This window comes from Amphiprion ocellaris, chromosome 5, assembly GCF_022539595.1.
Source record: "Amphiprion ocellaris isolate individual 3 ecotype Okinawa chromosome 5, ASM2253959v1, whole genome shotgun sequence".
NCBI classification, from domain to species: domain Eukaryota; kingdom Metazoa; phylum Chordata; class Actinopteri; family Pomacentridae; genus Amphiprion; species Amphiprion ocellaris.
Window position 1 is genome coordinate 15,120,769 of NC_072770.1, and position 13,517 is coordinate 15,134,285.

Here is a 13,517-nt window from a genome sequence, read left to right on the forward strand (position 1 = left end):
TATTTGCAAAACTAGACATACATTTTATTTCATATAAAGGCTCATATAAAAATTTTCAAGTATTATCACATCAAATGATGGATGATCTGAATTGTCTAGATTTTTCTGAAAACAAAACAAAAACAAAACAAGATAGAGCATGTATGGCTAGACTTTATAATGATCAAGATAAGAGCTTAGAAGTAAAGGTAGTGAAATGATCCTGAAAACAACCAAACACTCATAAGGCTAATCTGCAAATAAGCCTCAGAAAAACCTAAAGCATATCCTCTCTATGTCATCAGAAACCATGAAGGACTTGTCCTTTGGTTCAGCATGGACAGTATAGATGGCAAACTGATTACTGAGACCAGCAACTCTTCCAGCATGCACGGAGCCTGGTATGTGAGTAATGCATTAAAATAGACTCCAACCTCCTCTGCAAGAAGCACCATTAAGTCCGAAAAATAAAAGTAGTTTCAGTAAACGAATCACATTTTTGTGTGCTGTGTGCAGACTCACGTGGTTTCTTGGTGGTGATATTAAAAGAAGGGCTGCAGGGTCCAAGTCCAGCGCTGTTCTGGGCTCTGACTGAGATCAGATAGACTGCGCTGCCCTTCAAGCCGGACAGCAAAGCCGAGCTGTTGATAACTCTCACGATGTCGGCATCGCTCTGCTGAGAGCCTTCCTCCCAAAAGAGAACCTGGACCAAAGAGACAAAGGTTACCACACAGCTCCAGGCACAGTGCCTACCTTTGCCTTTTGTTTTTAAACTGTTTTTGTATCTGGAAAGCCCTGGCAAAGAACTCCAGTCAAAATCATTTTGAGAGTCACATTGTGAGCATCCTGTGCAGTGTTATTCTAGAAGCACACAGTTTTATTCAAACACATTTACGCCGAGGAAGCTGAGAGCACACCTATGAAAGAAATGCTTAGGTCATGTACGCCTAAATGTTTGCTATAATAAAGCAGTGATTCTGTCTAACCCAACTTGCAATAAAAGGAAAAACAGCAATGCCTCATGCTATTGACTCAGCAACTGTAGGTCCTCAGGTGGTCCTGCCTACGTTACCACCAAATGATACTGTATCTGGCCATCAGCAACACTGACAGCAGCAGAGAGAGTGAGGAGAACAAGGATAAGGAGCTTGTCAGAGTCTGTATTCATAGGGGGATCATTTATGACCCTAACACGAGACAGGGAAAGCAGGCAGGAAAATGTCAAACAGATGGTTTGAGAGTAGGTACTTATTCAATTGGCTGCACGCAGGTTTTCAGGGATCTTGCTTGGGAAAGGCAGATTAGCAACATGGCTTGGAGCTGCTGATAACAGATGCATCTAGGGTGTTTTTTTTTTTCCACCAGCAGTTTAATTATAGCAGCTTTTTTTCCCAGGCACTTGGGAAAATACCTCAAATACCCGAGCAGAAGTTTACAGGTTTCTATACCACCTCGGCTGAGAATCTAAACACACGCTCAAAGAGGGATGAAAGCGAGGGATCTAAGGAGATTTAAACCGTCTTGCTGCATCTTAAAGTCTTATGGAGACAGTGGCAGTAAAGTGCATCATACCACCAATACAAAACATGTTTGTGTGTGTTGGAAACATAAACACTGGATGCTGCTGATTGTGCCTGTAATATATAAGTGCCCCTGCAAGTTTGCAGAGTGGAAATGGTGCTCAGAATGAATATTACCTTGACTTAGTTGTTTTCCTCTTTCCTGCACTTTAGAGTTACTTCACAAATAAAAACTATATCTGCCATTATTTTTGAAAGCATTCTTACTTCACTTTAATGCCTCAGACTTTTACAAAATACTGCACATTTATTGGTATGGATGCTTGTTCTAAATTCCTCAACCCTTAAAGTGGATCGAAGTTCAGGAGTCGGTCAGGATGGCTGCAGCTAAACAATGTTAAAGAGTTATCCAAATGAGCAGCTAGTTCATGGAATCCATGTTTTTTATTAGTACTTTTGTCGCATTCCATTTCCTTGATGCTATTGTGATTGAGCGGTTGCACATGCTATATTTTGCTGTTGTTGTTCAGAAAATGCATTAAAAGAGCTTTTCTTCTGGCTGTCAGGAGGTCACCATAATAATAATGTTTGCTAGCATATATATATGGAACATGTCTAAATACTTCAGACTGTAGCATGTACATTAGCACATGTGCAGTCAACGCGCATGTCTGCATGTCTCCTTTGTTATTTATCAGGGTCAGGTACACATTGCATGGTCATGTCTTTGAATATGCTCTAAACACATTTTCTACAAAAAGTGTTTTTGTCCAAAAATTGTAGTAATCATTTGCTGCTTTTCTATGTTAACAGGTTCTCTGTGGAGCTTCTGGTCACTAGTAGCGCTACAGAACAATGGGGTCACTGTTTTGAATCTGGGTTCCTGTTACTTCTGTGATTTGGGAGCAATAAAGCATAGCAATGTACCATACCTGGTATGATAGAAGAAAACTAGCCAGTGGCACACAATATAAGCTGTTAAATATTTTCTGCTTTCCTTTTTTTTATTCAATATATTTGTTTGACCTCAAGGATACACACAGGTTTTGAGGAGAAATACAATGTAATGTAACAGAAATTTGTTCTTGAGAAAATTCTTCACGGCCCTTTTCAGTACAGGAAAGGTTTTTAAGTCATTCGTTTGAGTCTAATCAAGTCTAAGACAGACATAAGGATGGATATAATTTATGTGGACAATATACCAACAGTGTCACCAAAAAAATGCCCCTAGGTCAGATGTGCTCTGAGCTACTCTTAACCTGCTTTAGTTTATTATTCTTACATGTTACCAATTCCAAAATACAGTTACTCCATCTCAGTCAAAGAAAGCCAAAGATCAAGTAGTGCTACATCACAAAATCCATAGCTGCTGATGTCTGGGTGTGCAGGAAAATAATAACACTGCAGAGTGTTGTGTTCAATAGTCCTTTTTTCACAGGAGACATCTTGACTTTTACAGTTGAAAAGAACAGCTGCTAATAATATTAAAAGTGGCGCTGTTGTGCTTCAAGTGTCCCAGTAAGACATGACAGTGTGACAATGAGTCAGCATGCACAATAGCAGGACTCTGAAACCAAAGCAGCTCCATGGAAGTCGGCCATTCATTCCTCTTTATAATTACACCTCCTCTTTTCCTAGGGTGACATGTCAGATTGTCTTAACCCAAGTTAATCCTGGCAAAGTCAAAGACTTTTATGTGCAACTATAGTTCTAATGGTGATGACAGATTTGTAATATAAACTGCTGAGAGGCGGGCATGGAGTGTGCTGATGCTTTTCTTTTTTTAGCTTTCTCAGTCTGTCAACACTTGGAGCTGTAATTAGGTCCTGTGCATTCAGTCTGAGATATCTAAATGCTCCCGCTATTTATGTTCATGTAGGTGAAGCAGCGTTGTGAATGATGGGTTTGATGAAGAGGGAGATAATTTGAAGGGTGTGGTGATGAATCATTATCCTCTCAGCCAGTCACATTGCTTCTTTCATACCTTTCAAACAGCTGCTCCAAACACAGCTACAAATGACAAAAATACCACTAAGGAGCGGCTCGCTGCAAGAAAATAACTGTAGCACTTTTGAGGCTTTTCCCAAGTTTTCATGTTTACAGGCATGGCTCATATGCATTAGTTCAGTATCTACTGTCAGAACAACTGTTGTTACATTTAATATTTTAGCTTGACTAAATAAAATTAATGTCATTTTGACTAGTTTTAATTACACTGTGAGTATATATATATATATATATATATATATATATATATATTTTTTTTTTTTTTTTTTTTTTTCTTTTTCCTAGACAGTAAAGATGCTCAGATCAGTCCAGATAATATCTCAAACATCACGTGTGAATATGGCAGCTGACACCTCACATAAATGGTCAAAGAGATGTAATTTGTCCAGACATGAATGATAATGTTGATAACTGAAGCATGGAGAGGAAGAGTGACACTGAAATGAAATGAAATGCTCTTTTTGACCAGGAAGAATTGAATCATGGATATCTGCAATACATACACAGTCTAGCTATTAAATGGTAAGCTGACCATGCGATGTCATACATGCACCTTTCATGATGTTGCAAATAGGCTCCGCCCATAAACGGCCAAATAACTAAGGATACTACTGCAAAATCGTACCACAATACAACTTTTAGCCAAAACATGAAAAGCACTCATCCAAACAACTTCGAACTCAACACTGCACTTACTTGATGGCCCAGCTTTGTACGAGCAAAGTGTGATGTAGATTAGATGAACAGTTGATGAGAAAAGTAAAGAACAGACATCTACACACAGCCATACAGACAGAGATTCCTCATTTACAAACTGAGACGTATTTATAATACAAGGATGCAAGAGTACAACTAGATAACTACATATTTTCATGTACTTGTGCCACTGTGATCCTGGAATACGTCAAGAACAAGGAGACATGTTGGAGGACGCTAAAGTCAAAGATGCTGCTACCAGTGTCTAAGTGGTGTTTGTTGGCTGAGATGCATGGAGAGGCCTTTGGGGCTGACACCCTGCTGGAACAGATTGGCTCTTGTATAGCTCCATACAAGAGCTTTGTAGGATCATTGCTCCACAGCTGGCTGCTTAGCCTCTGGCGACGGAGATGACATTTGCATCTGCACATTAACTATATCCTCTTTTCTCCAGTGTCCTCCATGGAAACGTACTCATGTGTCACAGACAACATGCTGTACAAAGTGAAGTCACTGTTTGTGTTAAACGGTGGACAAAATCAGTAGTTTCAAAACTAAATGCTTCTCTGAAAAAAATGTGCAACAAGTACAAAATGTTCTCCAGTTCCCCTTCACTAAAAGCCTCTGATAAAATAAGTTGGGGGTAAAATGCTGCTTTTCTGGCAGCACGTATGGACAAGAGATTGTGAATGAGCAATGCTCTCCATTTTCACTTTCCTCCTCCTTCGTCTTTGACTGGAGAGAGGAACTCACTGTGGGAGGATTTGGGTATCCTCTTCTGGGAGATTACAGAGGTTATTTCTGGATTTCCTCCTGAGGACAATAGGTAGAAAAGTTTACAGTCCAACTATTTTCTGGGTCTTGGGAAAAGTAGGTCTAATAACACATTTTCTGTGTGTCTCTGAGGAAAAAAAAGGGACAGTTTGGCCCCTCAACCAAAAGCCCAACCAAGCGAGGGACTCGTGTTCACAGTATTATCACCATGTGCTAATGTCATCACCATTACGATCATATAGAACAAAAAACCTATCTAAATCCATGTGTGTAGTACTTTTACAGTGTCTACACAGGGTGCATAGTAAAACCAGCATGTTAGCAGCAGCTTGCAGTGTCCATTCTGTTCAAGTGCAGCTCTTGATGTGACCCACCTGCCTTTAGAAAGCCCAACACACAATACCAGTGTACATGAAGTAGAAGAAACCTCACTTAGAGTGCAAAAGTAGCTGAAAAGGCTTCTGTGTAGGAACACAGGGAGACTGAGCTATACTTCTGGTGATGCTTTTAAAACACCAAACAAGCAGCCATTTTGGTGACACTGTAGTGACAACCAGCAATACTGAAGAGGAGCAAACAAGTCAGTGGCGTCTACTGAGCAAGTAATACCTGCAGTGTTGGTTTATCTCAGAGTTAAACCTTTATGTGTCTGCAGCTTATATATTTTACTTTAACAATGGCTCACACAATGACTTGAATGTGAAATGAGCCACTTGTTGTGATCATCCTTCAAATAATTACCACCACTCTAGTTCTGGTTGACTTTCACTCCCACAACAGGTAGTTCCTTTTTTTAACAAAAACCCTGCACACCCCCCTGTATAAAACCTACAGCATACAAACACAGTAGCCAATCTGGTGACTATAGTGATGCATGTAGCAGCTGAAACACCAGATATTTCCCTCAGGACGTTGTGAAGAGCCAAACACAACTAAATAAGAAGTAAATATAGCACCAACATTGTCTATTTTACAACTTACATGCAGTTGCCAGTTTATTGGGTCCAGATAGGTAAAATTAATGCAAACGCTACATGCCTCAAATCAGCCACCACATGGAAAATTTTAAGATTCGTAGAGGATTCACATTGTGCAGTAAGGAAGCCCTGCCATTTTTTAATTTATTTTTTTTGTCAGTGAATCATGCATTTTTATGACAGAGCCAAAATAATTCCCCTAACACTAACACTATTTTGAGGGAACACGATCTGTGCATCTTTTGTTAAGCTCCACCTGTGATTGGTTTAAGGAAATACAAACAAACCAGAGTGTTTTCCTTCCCTACAGCAGAATGATGATGAGGTGGAGGGATGAAGAGGTCAGGGACAAATTTAAGTAAGATGGTCTGTGGGATGGGGCTGCACAGTGGTGTAGTGGTTAGCACTTTCGCCTTGCAGCGAGAAGATCCCTGGTTCACGTCCCGGCTTTCCCGGGATCTTTCTGCATGGAGTTTGCATGTTCTCCCTGTGCATGCGTGGGTTTTCTCCGGGTACTCCGGCTTCCTCCCACAGTCCAAAAATATGCTGAGGTTAATTGATCATTCTAAATTGCCCGTAGGTGTGAATGTGTGAGTGCTTGTTTGTCTTTGCATGTGGCCCTGTGACAGACTGGCGACCTGTCCAGGGTGTCCCCTGCCTTCGCCCAAGTCAGCTGGGATAGGCTCCAGCCCCCCCCCCCGCGACCCTAGTGAGGATTAAGCGGTGTATAGATAATGGATGGATGGATGGATGGTCTGTGGGATGTTACCCCACTTATACAATGTGGTGTAAAATTGCCCTAATGGGAAAATAATGTCTGGCACAGATGTGTTGGAGAAAAATGACAGACTGTGGTAGCCTGCAGAGTTCTGTTATTACCAGGCCTTGGTCGAATCAAGGCCAAACAAGGACTCAGTGCTGGGACATAACAGAATAGTAACAGCAGAGTCAAAATTCTGCCTAATCAGCCCGCTGGTATAACCCCACTTAACTGCTTCCTAACTCAAAATCTGGAGAATGAGCCATCGCCACTCAAACCAATGCCAAAAATAAATGATGTCCTTAACAGGACATATACTTTGTCTCAAGAGCACCCAGCCAAGATCGCAGTCCAGAGGGAATAATGCTCGTACAAGGCTAAAGTAAGCAGTGGAAGGTTACAGCAAAAGCAAATTTATTGTCAGAGTTAGGGTCAGGGTTCGTGCACAGCTCATAAAGCAAGAGGAGCTTTAAACTAAATGCATGCATGTGTTTTCTAACATCAGTCAGCAACTGAACTAAATCATTAGTCAAAGGGAAGTAGAGACTGTCTTCAAGAACAGAACTGTTGGGGCATTATCTAAGTATTCAAGTTTCATGTTACAGTTTATATGCATTGATGCAGTGTCTACAACAACTTCTGTAACATTTAATATCTGGGTTTCACTGAAATTAAGATTTCACATAACATGAATGTCATTTTGACTAGTTGTAATTAGACCGTTAGTAGGCAGATTTTTTCATGTGAATGTATGCAAGTGTTTTCCACCATCAGTCAGAAACTTAGTTCAATCATCAGTTGAAATTGAATTATTTCATTTTCATTGTGTGTGTTTTAAAGTCTTTGTATAGCTTTAAGCAATGCTGGAATTCTGAAATGAACTACCTAACTGGATATGAAATTCACTCTCTAACTGTAGATCTCACCATTAGACAATCCAAAGTACTATATTGGATATTTTGAAGCCAAAGTGAAACATAATTGACTGTCTGTTCAGTACATTTGCTGGCACCGAGCCCAGCCTCTCTGATTCAAATGATCTATTAAAACAGGATTTGTGAGGCAATTTAAGCTCTAAAATAGAACAATTAGAATATATGTCACAGGATCCCAGTAGACCTCTTTAGGAAAAGTTTGGCATTGTGAGAATTTGAACAAATATCTGCCCACATGCGGCTGACACTTTTATCAGAAGAGTTAGTCTCATCCAGCTGCCTGGAAGAGTGTTTAATAATGTAAATTCTACAGTGAGATAATTAAAGATTTAATGCTTTTTTTTGGGGTTGTTGTTTCTTTTAGATGGGAATGGGACATACATGATTAATAAAAACCATTTTACATTGTGGAATTCTGCACTTAAAGAGGCTTCAAAATCTACAAATAATTATAACTTGAGCTTTTTTAAGATGAGAAAGTTGTGAAATGCATTTCTATGTTAAAGAGCTGAATGCTTTTAATGGATTTTCCCTGTGTTAAGCATGAGTAGTCTAAGCTGGGCTAAACTGCACTGTCTTGTTCCAAATCACGGTGCTTTAAGCTCCTGTCTCACAGCTGCACCAAACACTGGCAGTGACCTCAGAGCTTCTTTACAGAGGTCAGGCCACCAGGGTGAACCTCAACATGTAGAATATCTGGGTTGTCTCAGCTTTCCACAGCCAAAGCCCAGCAGAGTGTTTGTTGTAGGCAATAGTGATGTATGATGTTCACACTTTGTCCTATTTATTTATTTTTTTGATAGCAGCTCTGCGACAGCCTTGGGTGCGTAGCTCTTTTTGAGACTGAAACAGCTGCCAACAGATATCTTCATTCTCTAGATTTTGCCGTGCTGCTCCGACACATGCAGTATTTTAATGTCAGAACATTTCCACGTTGTCACCATCGGTGGTTACATTCAAATGAGCGCCTGCTTATTGTACTGTCAGTCATTCTGGGATTAATGTCGACTTCTTGTTTGAATATTCCTTGTAGCACTATTATTTCAACTTTTCTTCATCCTACCTCGTATGCAATGATCTTCTCGCTGCTGGACCTGGGGGGGATCGGCTCCCAGTAAACCTCGACCTCAGAGGCTGACAGAGCGCGAGCCCAGACTCTCGATGGGGCCTCAGAGGGCTCTAAATGGGATGGATCATGAATTATGCATGTTTGCAATTAGGAATGAAAGCATACATTTTTGCCGAATTAACATGATCAACTTTGTGGACACGCTCACCTTCCTCTGCAGAAAATACTCTAACAACTCGGCTGAACGGTCCCTCTCCCATGCTGTTGTAGACGCCCACCGTCACCTCGAACTGCGACAGCGGAGCGATGCTTTCATTTCTGTAAATATATCTGGATGCATCAGGTGATGCCAGCACTGTCTGGATCCAGGTGCTGCTGCCAAGCGGGCGGAAAGCCACAACATAGCCAAAGTCCTCTCCGCTCTGCTGTTCCTCTGGAACCGGCTGAGATGGGGACAGAAAAAGTTACGCCTTTGACCCAAACAGCTGTGAGCAGAAATTAAATTAGGGAGTTGTAAAAAAAGTAAAGCAGAAAAAGTGCTTTATGTCTAACAAACTGTTGAACAAATGCACCGATACAGCACCTTTCTACTCTTGGGAGCCAATCCAGAAAATGTAAAGTTGTCACCCATTTCTGGATTTACACATAAAATTTGGACTGGCTCTGTATCTTCATTTTGATTTACACAACAGGGGCAGTCAGCAGGCAGCAAATCAGAAAAGCCTGGCCTTTAATTAAAAGCCATTCCTCTGAAACCAGACTGCTGCAGACACAGTAACTCTGCCACAATTCCATTCTCATCAAAAGAAGAATACTCTGTCACAATGTAAGCCCACTCAAAAGTGCCCATGATCCTCTTACCTCCCACATAATAACAAGTTCTCCTCGAGTTCCTCCACCACCACTCACGTTAACTGGCGCAACCTTGGGAACTAAGAAGACACAAAGGAAACGTATTCATGCCTCGGTTTTGACTGCTAGGTCGACTGCAGGTGTAGAACATTCTGCTAAACCACACAGCTTTGAATGAGGTGATCACAGCTATTATGCAGACCTTCTTATTTACACAAAAGGGGTTAATAACACAGCGGAGGAATTAGTTTTTGTTGATAGCGGCATTACAACACTCGTGTGTGTTGCCGTTATTAGCCGAGCACCGTATGCCAGCCCTATGTGTGGGGCACAACAGGAAACTTGTTCCCTTGTGATTGAATCAGCGGGATGGAATTATTCAGCTAACCAGCTCAAAAAAGACACTTTCATGTTTCATGTGCAAATAGGTTACGTTTTCCTGTTGATGCAGCCAATTATTAATCCTGACATATGTTCCAGGGTGCTGACACACATGAGCTTCGTGTTAATACTTACATGTTAAAGAAGTGTAATTCAGTTTTCACTTATGTTGTAATCAAAGTTCTGGCATGAAAACGGAGCAGAGATTTAAATGAGGAACATCACAGGGAGCGCTGATAGAAAGTGAAGCTAATCAAACAGTTAAATTACACCGTCCAAGTGGGACTGATTAATTTGTTATGAAGAGAAACAACAAATTGAGAGGATACCTGCTGCTTTGGTTCGAATCTGTTTTGACGGCGTGCTGGGTTCTCCAACACCAACACTGTTGATTGCCACCACCCTGAATTCATAATCCACCCAGGGGTTCAAGTCTTTCACTGTTGCATGCATCATCTGTCCAGGCACAGAATCAGGAACTAGGATTAAAGAATTTAGAATTGAGATGTGTATTCTTTGTTTGAAAAAAATAATAATAATAAAATTTTTTAAATTTTTTTTATTTATATATATATTTATATATATATATATATTTATATATATATATATATATATATATATATATATATATATATATATATATATATATATATATATATAAAAAAAACACATATATAAAGACATTCCAAAAACCAGTGAAGTACATCAAACTGAAATGATGACATTTGTAAATCTTTTAATACTATTCCAATTATAGTATGTCATCGGTCCAGCAACTCTACATGCTCTGTAATTATTCTGGATATTGCACAGTAATATCTGAATCTCACAATGCAATTTTCAACACAAACGCAATGGAATGAACAAGCTGTCAGAAGGGGTCGCTTCAGTTTATGTGACTGACAAGACTGAGCTAAACATCATCCTACAGTCGGTTTGTCGTAATTTTAAATCTTTTCCTTTGTAGAGTTAAACCAAGGTCGATGTTACAGAAGGAAGAAATTAATTTGTGTCTGAGGAAAATAAGCTGGTAAGTAGTTTGGATTATAAAGAATATTACCACAAGGCAGACACTTAAAAATTTAAACTTCACTTGAAATGTGCATTAATGACTGAAAGACCTATACAGGTAAACAAATTAAAATAATCAGGACTTAAGAGAATTAAGGCCATAAAGCCTTAAAAAGGCAATTTTAATAAGCTGGAATAGAGGCCACATGATGCCTTGCGGAGAAAATGCCATGAACTGCAAGCACAAAATACTAAATTAACTTTTCCTTGCTTGCATGGTGTAAAAAGTGACTATTATAAGCTTCGATATTGTGATTTATTGTAGAACTGTTGTGCTAAATTGCAGTAGTTAATTGGAAATTGCTAATTGTGTCTGTAGTTGCATCAGTGTTTAGTCTGTTCCCTACAACCATCTGATATTGGGTTTGTTTTTGTGTTTCTGTGCTTTACTAATAGTGTTCCTCCTTACAAGCATAAGCACATACTGTATTTCCATCCATCCATTATCTATACACCGCTTAATCCTCACTAGGGTCGCGGGGACATACTGTATTTCTTTATTAAAAAAAAGAAAGAAAGACAAAAGAAATACGAAGCTGGACAATCTGTGGCTGAGCTCGTACACCCTACCATTTCCCTCACACAGTAGCTGTTGAGTAAGAGCCTGACTGACCAACATATTGGCCAATATTAGTTCAAAAAGCAGTTCCAACACTGAAATATTTAAATAATTTACCAGCTTTATATTATCCTACTGAACACATGTGCATCATATAACTTGGAATTTCTTTTAAAATGGAAACTGCGACAAACAAAAGTCATCTGAGGCTCCGAGGAGAGGCAAAAAGTTGTCTCAGATTGGGCTTGAAATGTAAAATTTGAACAGAAATGCTGTTATTTACTCGTACAGTGTAGTTTGAATCCAGTGTTTTTGAATCTATCGTGATTGTAATGGGGCTAAAAAGTCAGAATATCTTGAGTTGATGATCATTTTTGTTTAAATCTCTCTGTTGTAAGCTTAACCTCCAAAGAACAAGAATATGAGCTGCTGCAGTGAATTAATTAAAACTCTTCATGAGATTTCAGGTGAGCCACAGTTTGAACATGCTACAGCCTGTATTAAAATTAGAGACGGATAGTGTTGTCTACTTTATCTTTGCTCTTCTTTCCCTCTCCCCTAGCCCTTCACTCTCCCTGAGCCTGGTTCTGCTTGAGATCAACACTTATTCATAGTATAACTTTGCATTTGTTGGGTTCTCCATGTAGAATTAAACTTTAAATTATAAGTTAAATTAAGTTAATTGTATCCAATCTTGTAAGTTCTTAGCCTTCACATTTTAGTTAAGTTCATTTGTAATATATCTAATACTGCTAGGTCGTAACCTCAACTCTTAATTTAATCAGATACATTTACATAATAAATAACACTTAAAGGTATTAACCTTAATATTTAAACTTGTTGTGTAAATACTTAATGCTAAATACATTTCTCTACTCAAGAGCACTTTGACTTAATGGCTGTTGTTTTTTTTTTTAGTGCTATTTAAATAACGGTGACTTGACTTGACATTTTTCAATTTCAGACTGAGAAAGAAAGTTCTGTAATGTGCAATTTTCTGCACAATGATTAAGATGAGCTACTGACAGCTCACTAAATACTTCCAAGTATTAAAGGGGCTTTTCTGTGTTAACTGCAGTACATCTAAGAAACAAGACAATGTCTCCTAAATAATCATAGATCCACTTACTACAGTGCAATTCCTCAAAAATGCAACACGTGAATTAGAAATAAAAGTGTCTGCTGCGGTTGTTACCTGTCCTCACGGTCTGCCAGCCTATAGAGAAGGGGGTCCTGGCCTGCACCATGTACATGGTAACAGGACTGTGGTTGTCGGGTCCAGAGCTCCAGGACAGTTGCACAGTGGTGTCAGTGATGTCGGTCACCACCAGGCTCTCCGGAGCCCCGGGGGGTCCTGCAACATCCAGACAAGAAGAGACACCTGCATCAGTGCACAACAACAAAACAAAACAAAAAATGTTCAGGTTCGATTGCATGGCAGAGCATCATCCCATCACACATTTTAAGTGTTTCATTCCTCTGGTAGCAACAATAGTTCAGGACTATGGGAGATACAATGGCCTCTATTGGGAGCACTGAATATTGCAGCTCAACTGGACATCAGGTTCGATCATCGACTGTTTACATTTACTTAGACATAATACTGGAGTTTTTCAGCTTAACTTTCACTATCTATTGTAATAAAGTAATAATATATTCCTGGTCACCCAGATGGAAAAGATGTGGATAAATGTTGATATCCGTTATCCTAAAACTTTTAGGTAATGGGTAAGGAAAGTCAAACCAACATCCTTAGTAAATTGTTGCACCTTATATAATTTGGTAACTTGTAGGTACTTTATATGTTGAAATATTTGTGCAGCCTTTAGTAAAACCCAAATCTTGCAAGCACTGTATCAAACATTACAAGACATATACAAAATGTCACATACAGATGAAAAAAAAAAAGCGGAATCTTAAAATGAAATGTAACGGCA

The 13,517-nt window shown here is 39.4% G+C and overlaps 1 protein-coding gene across 4 annotated transcripts in view; it reads right to left on the reverse strand.

The window, feature by feature from the left end:
* The window catches only part of LOC111562655 (contactin-4), a 136,068-nt gene that overhangs the window by 12,003 nt on the left and 110,548 nt on the right, over window positions 1-13,517 (reverse strand). For all 4 annotated transcript variants that reach the window (XM_055010938.1, XM_035943983.2, XM_055010937.1 and 1 more), the window contains 6 exons: window positions 12,776-12,934; window positions 10,280-10,429; window positions 9,579-9,649; window positions 8,926-9,160; window positions 8,712-8,827; window positions 502-682 (listed from right to left, as the gene is read on the reverse strand). In XM_055010938.1, coding sequence (XP_054866913.1) covers window positions 502-682; window positions 8,712-8,827; window positions 8,926-9,160; window positions 9,579-9,649; window positions 10,280-10,429; window positions 12,776-12,934 — 912 coding nt within the window. The remainder of the gene's footprint in view (window positions 1-501; window positions 683-8,711; window positions 8,828-8,925; window positions 9,161-9,578; window positions 9,650-10,279; window positions 10,430-12,775; window positions 12,935-13,517) is intronic.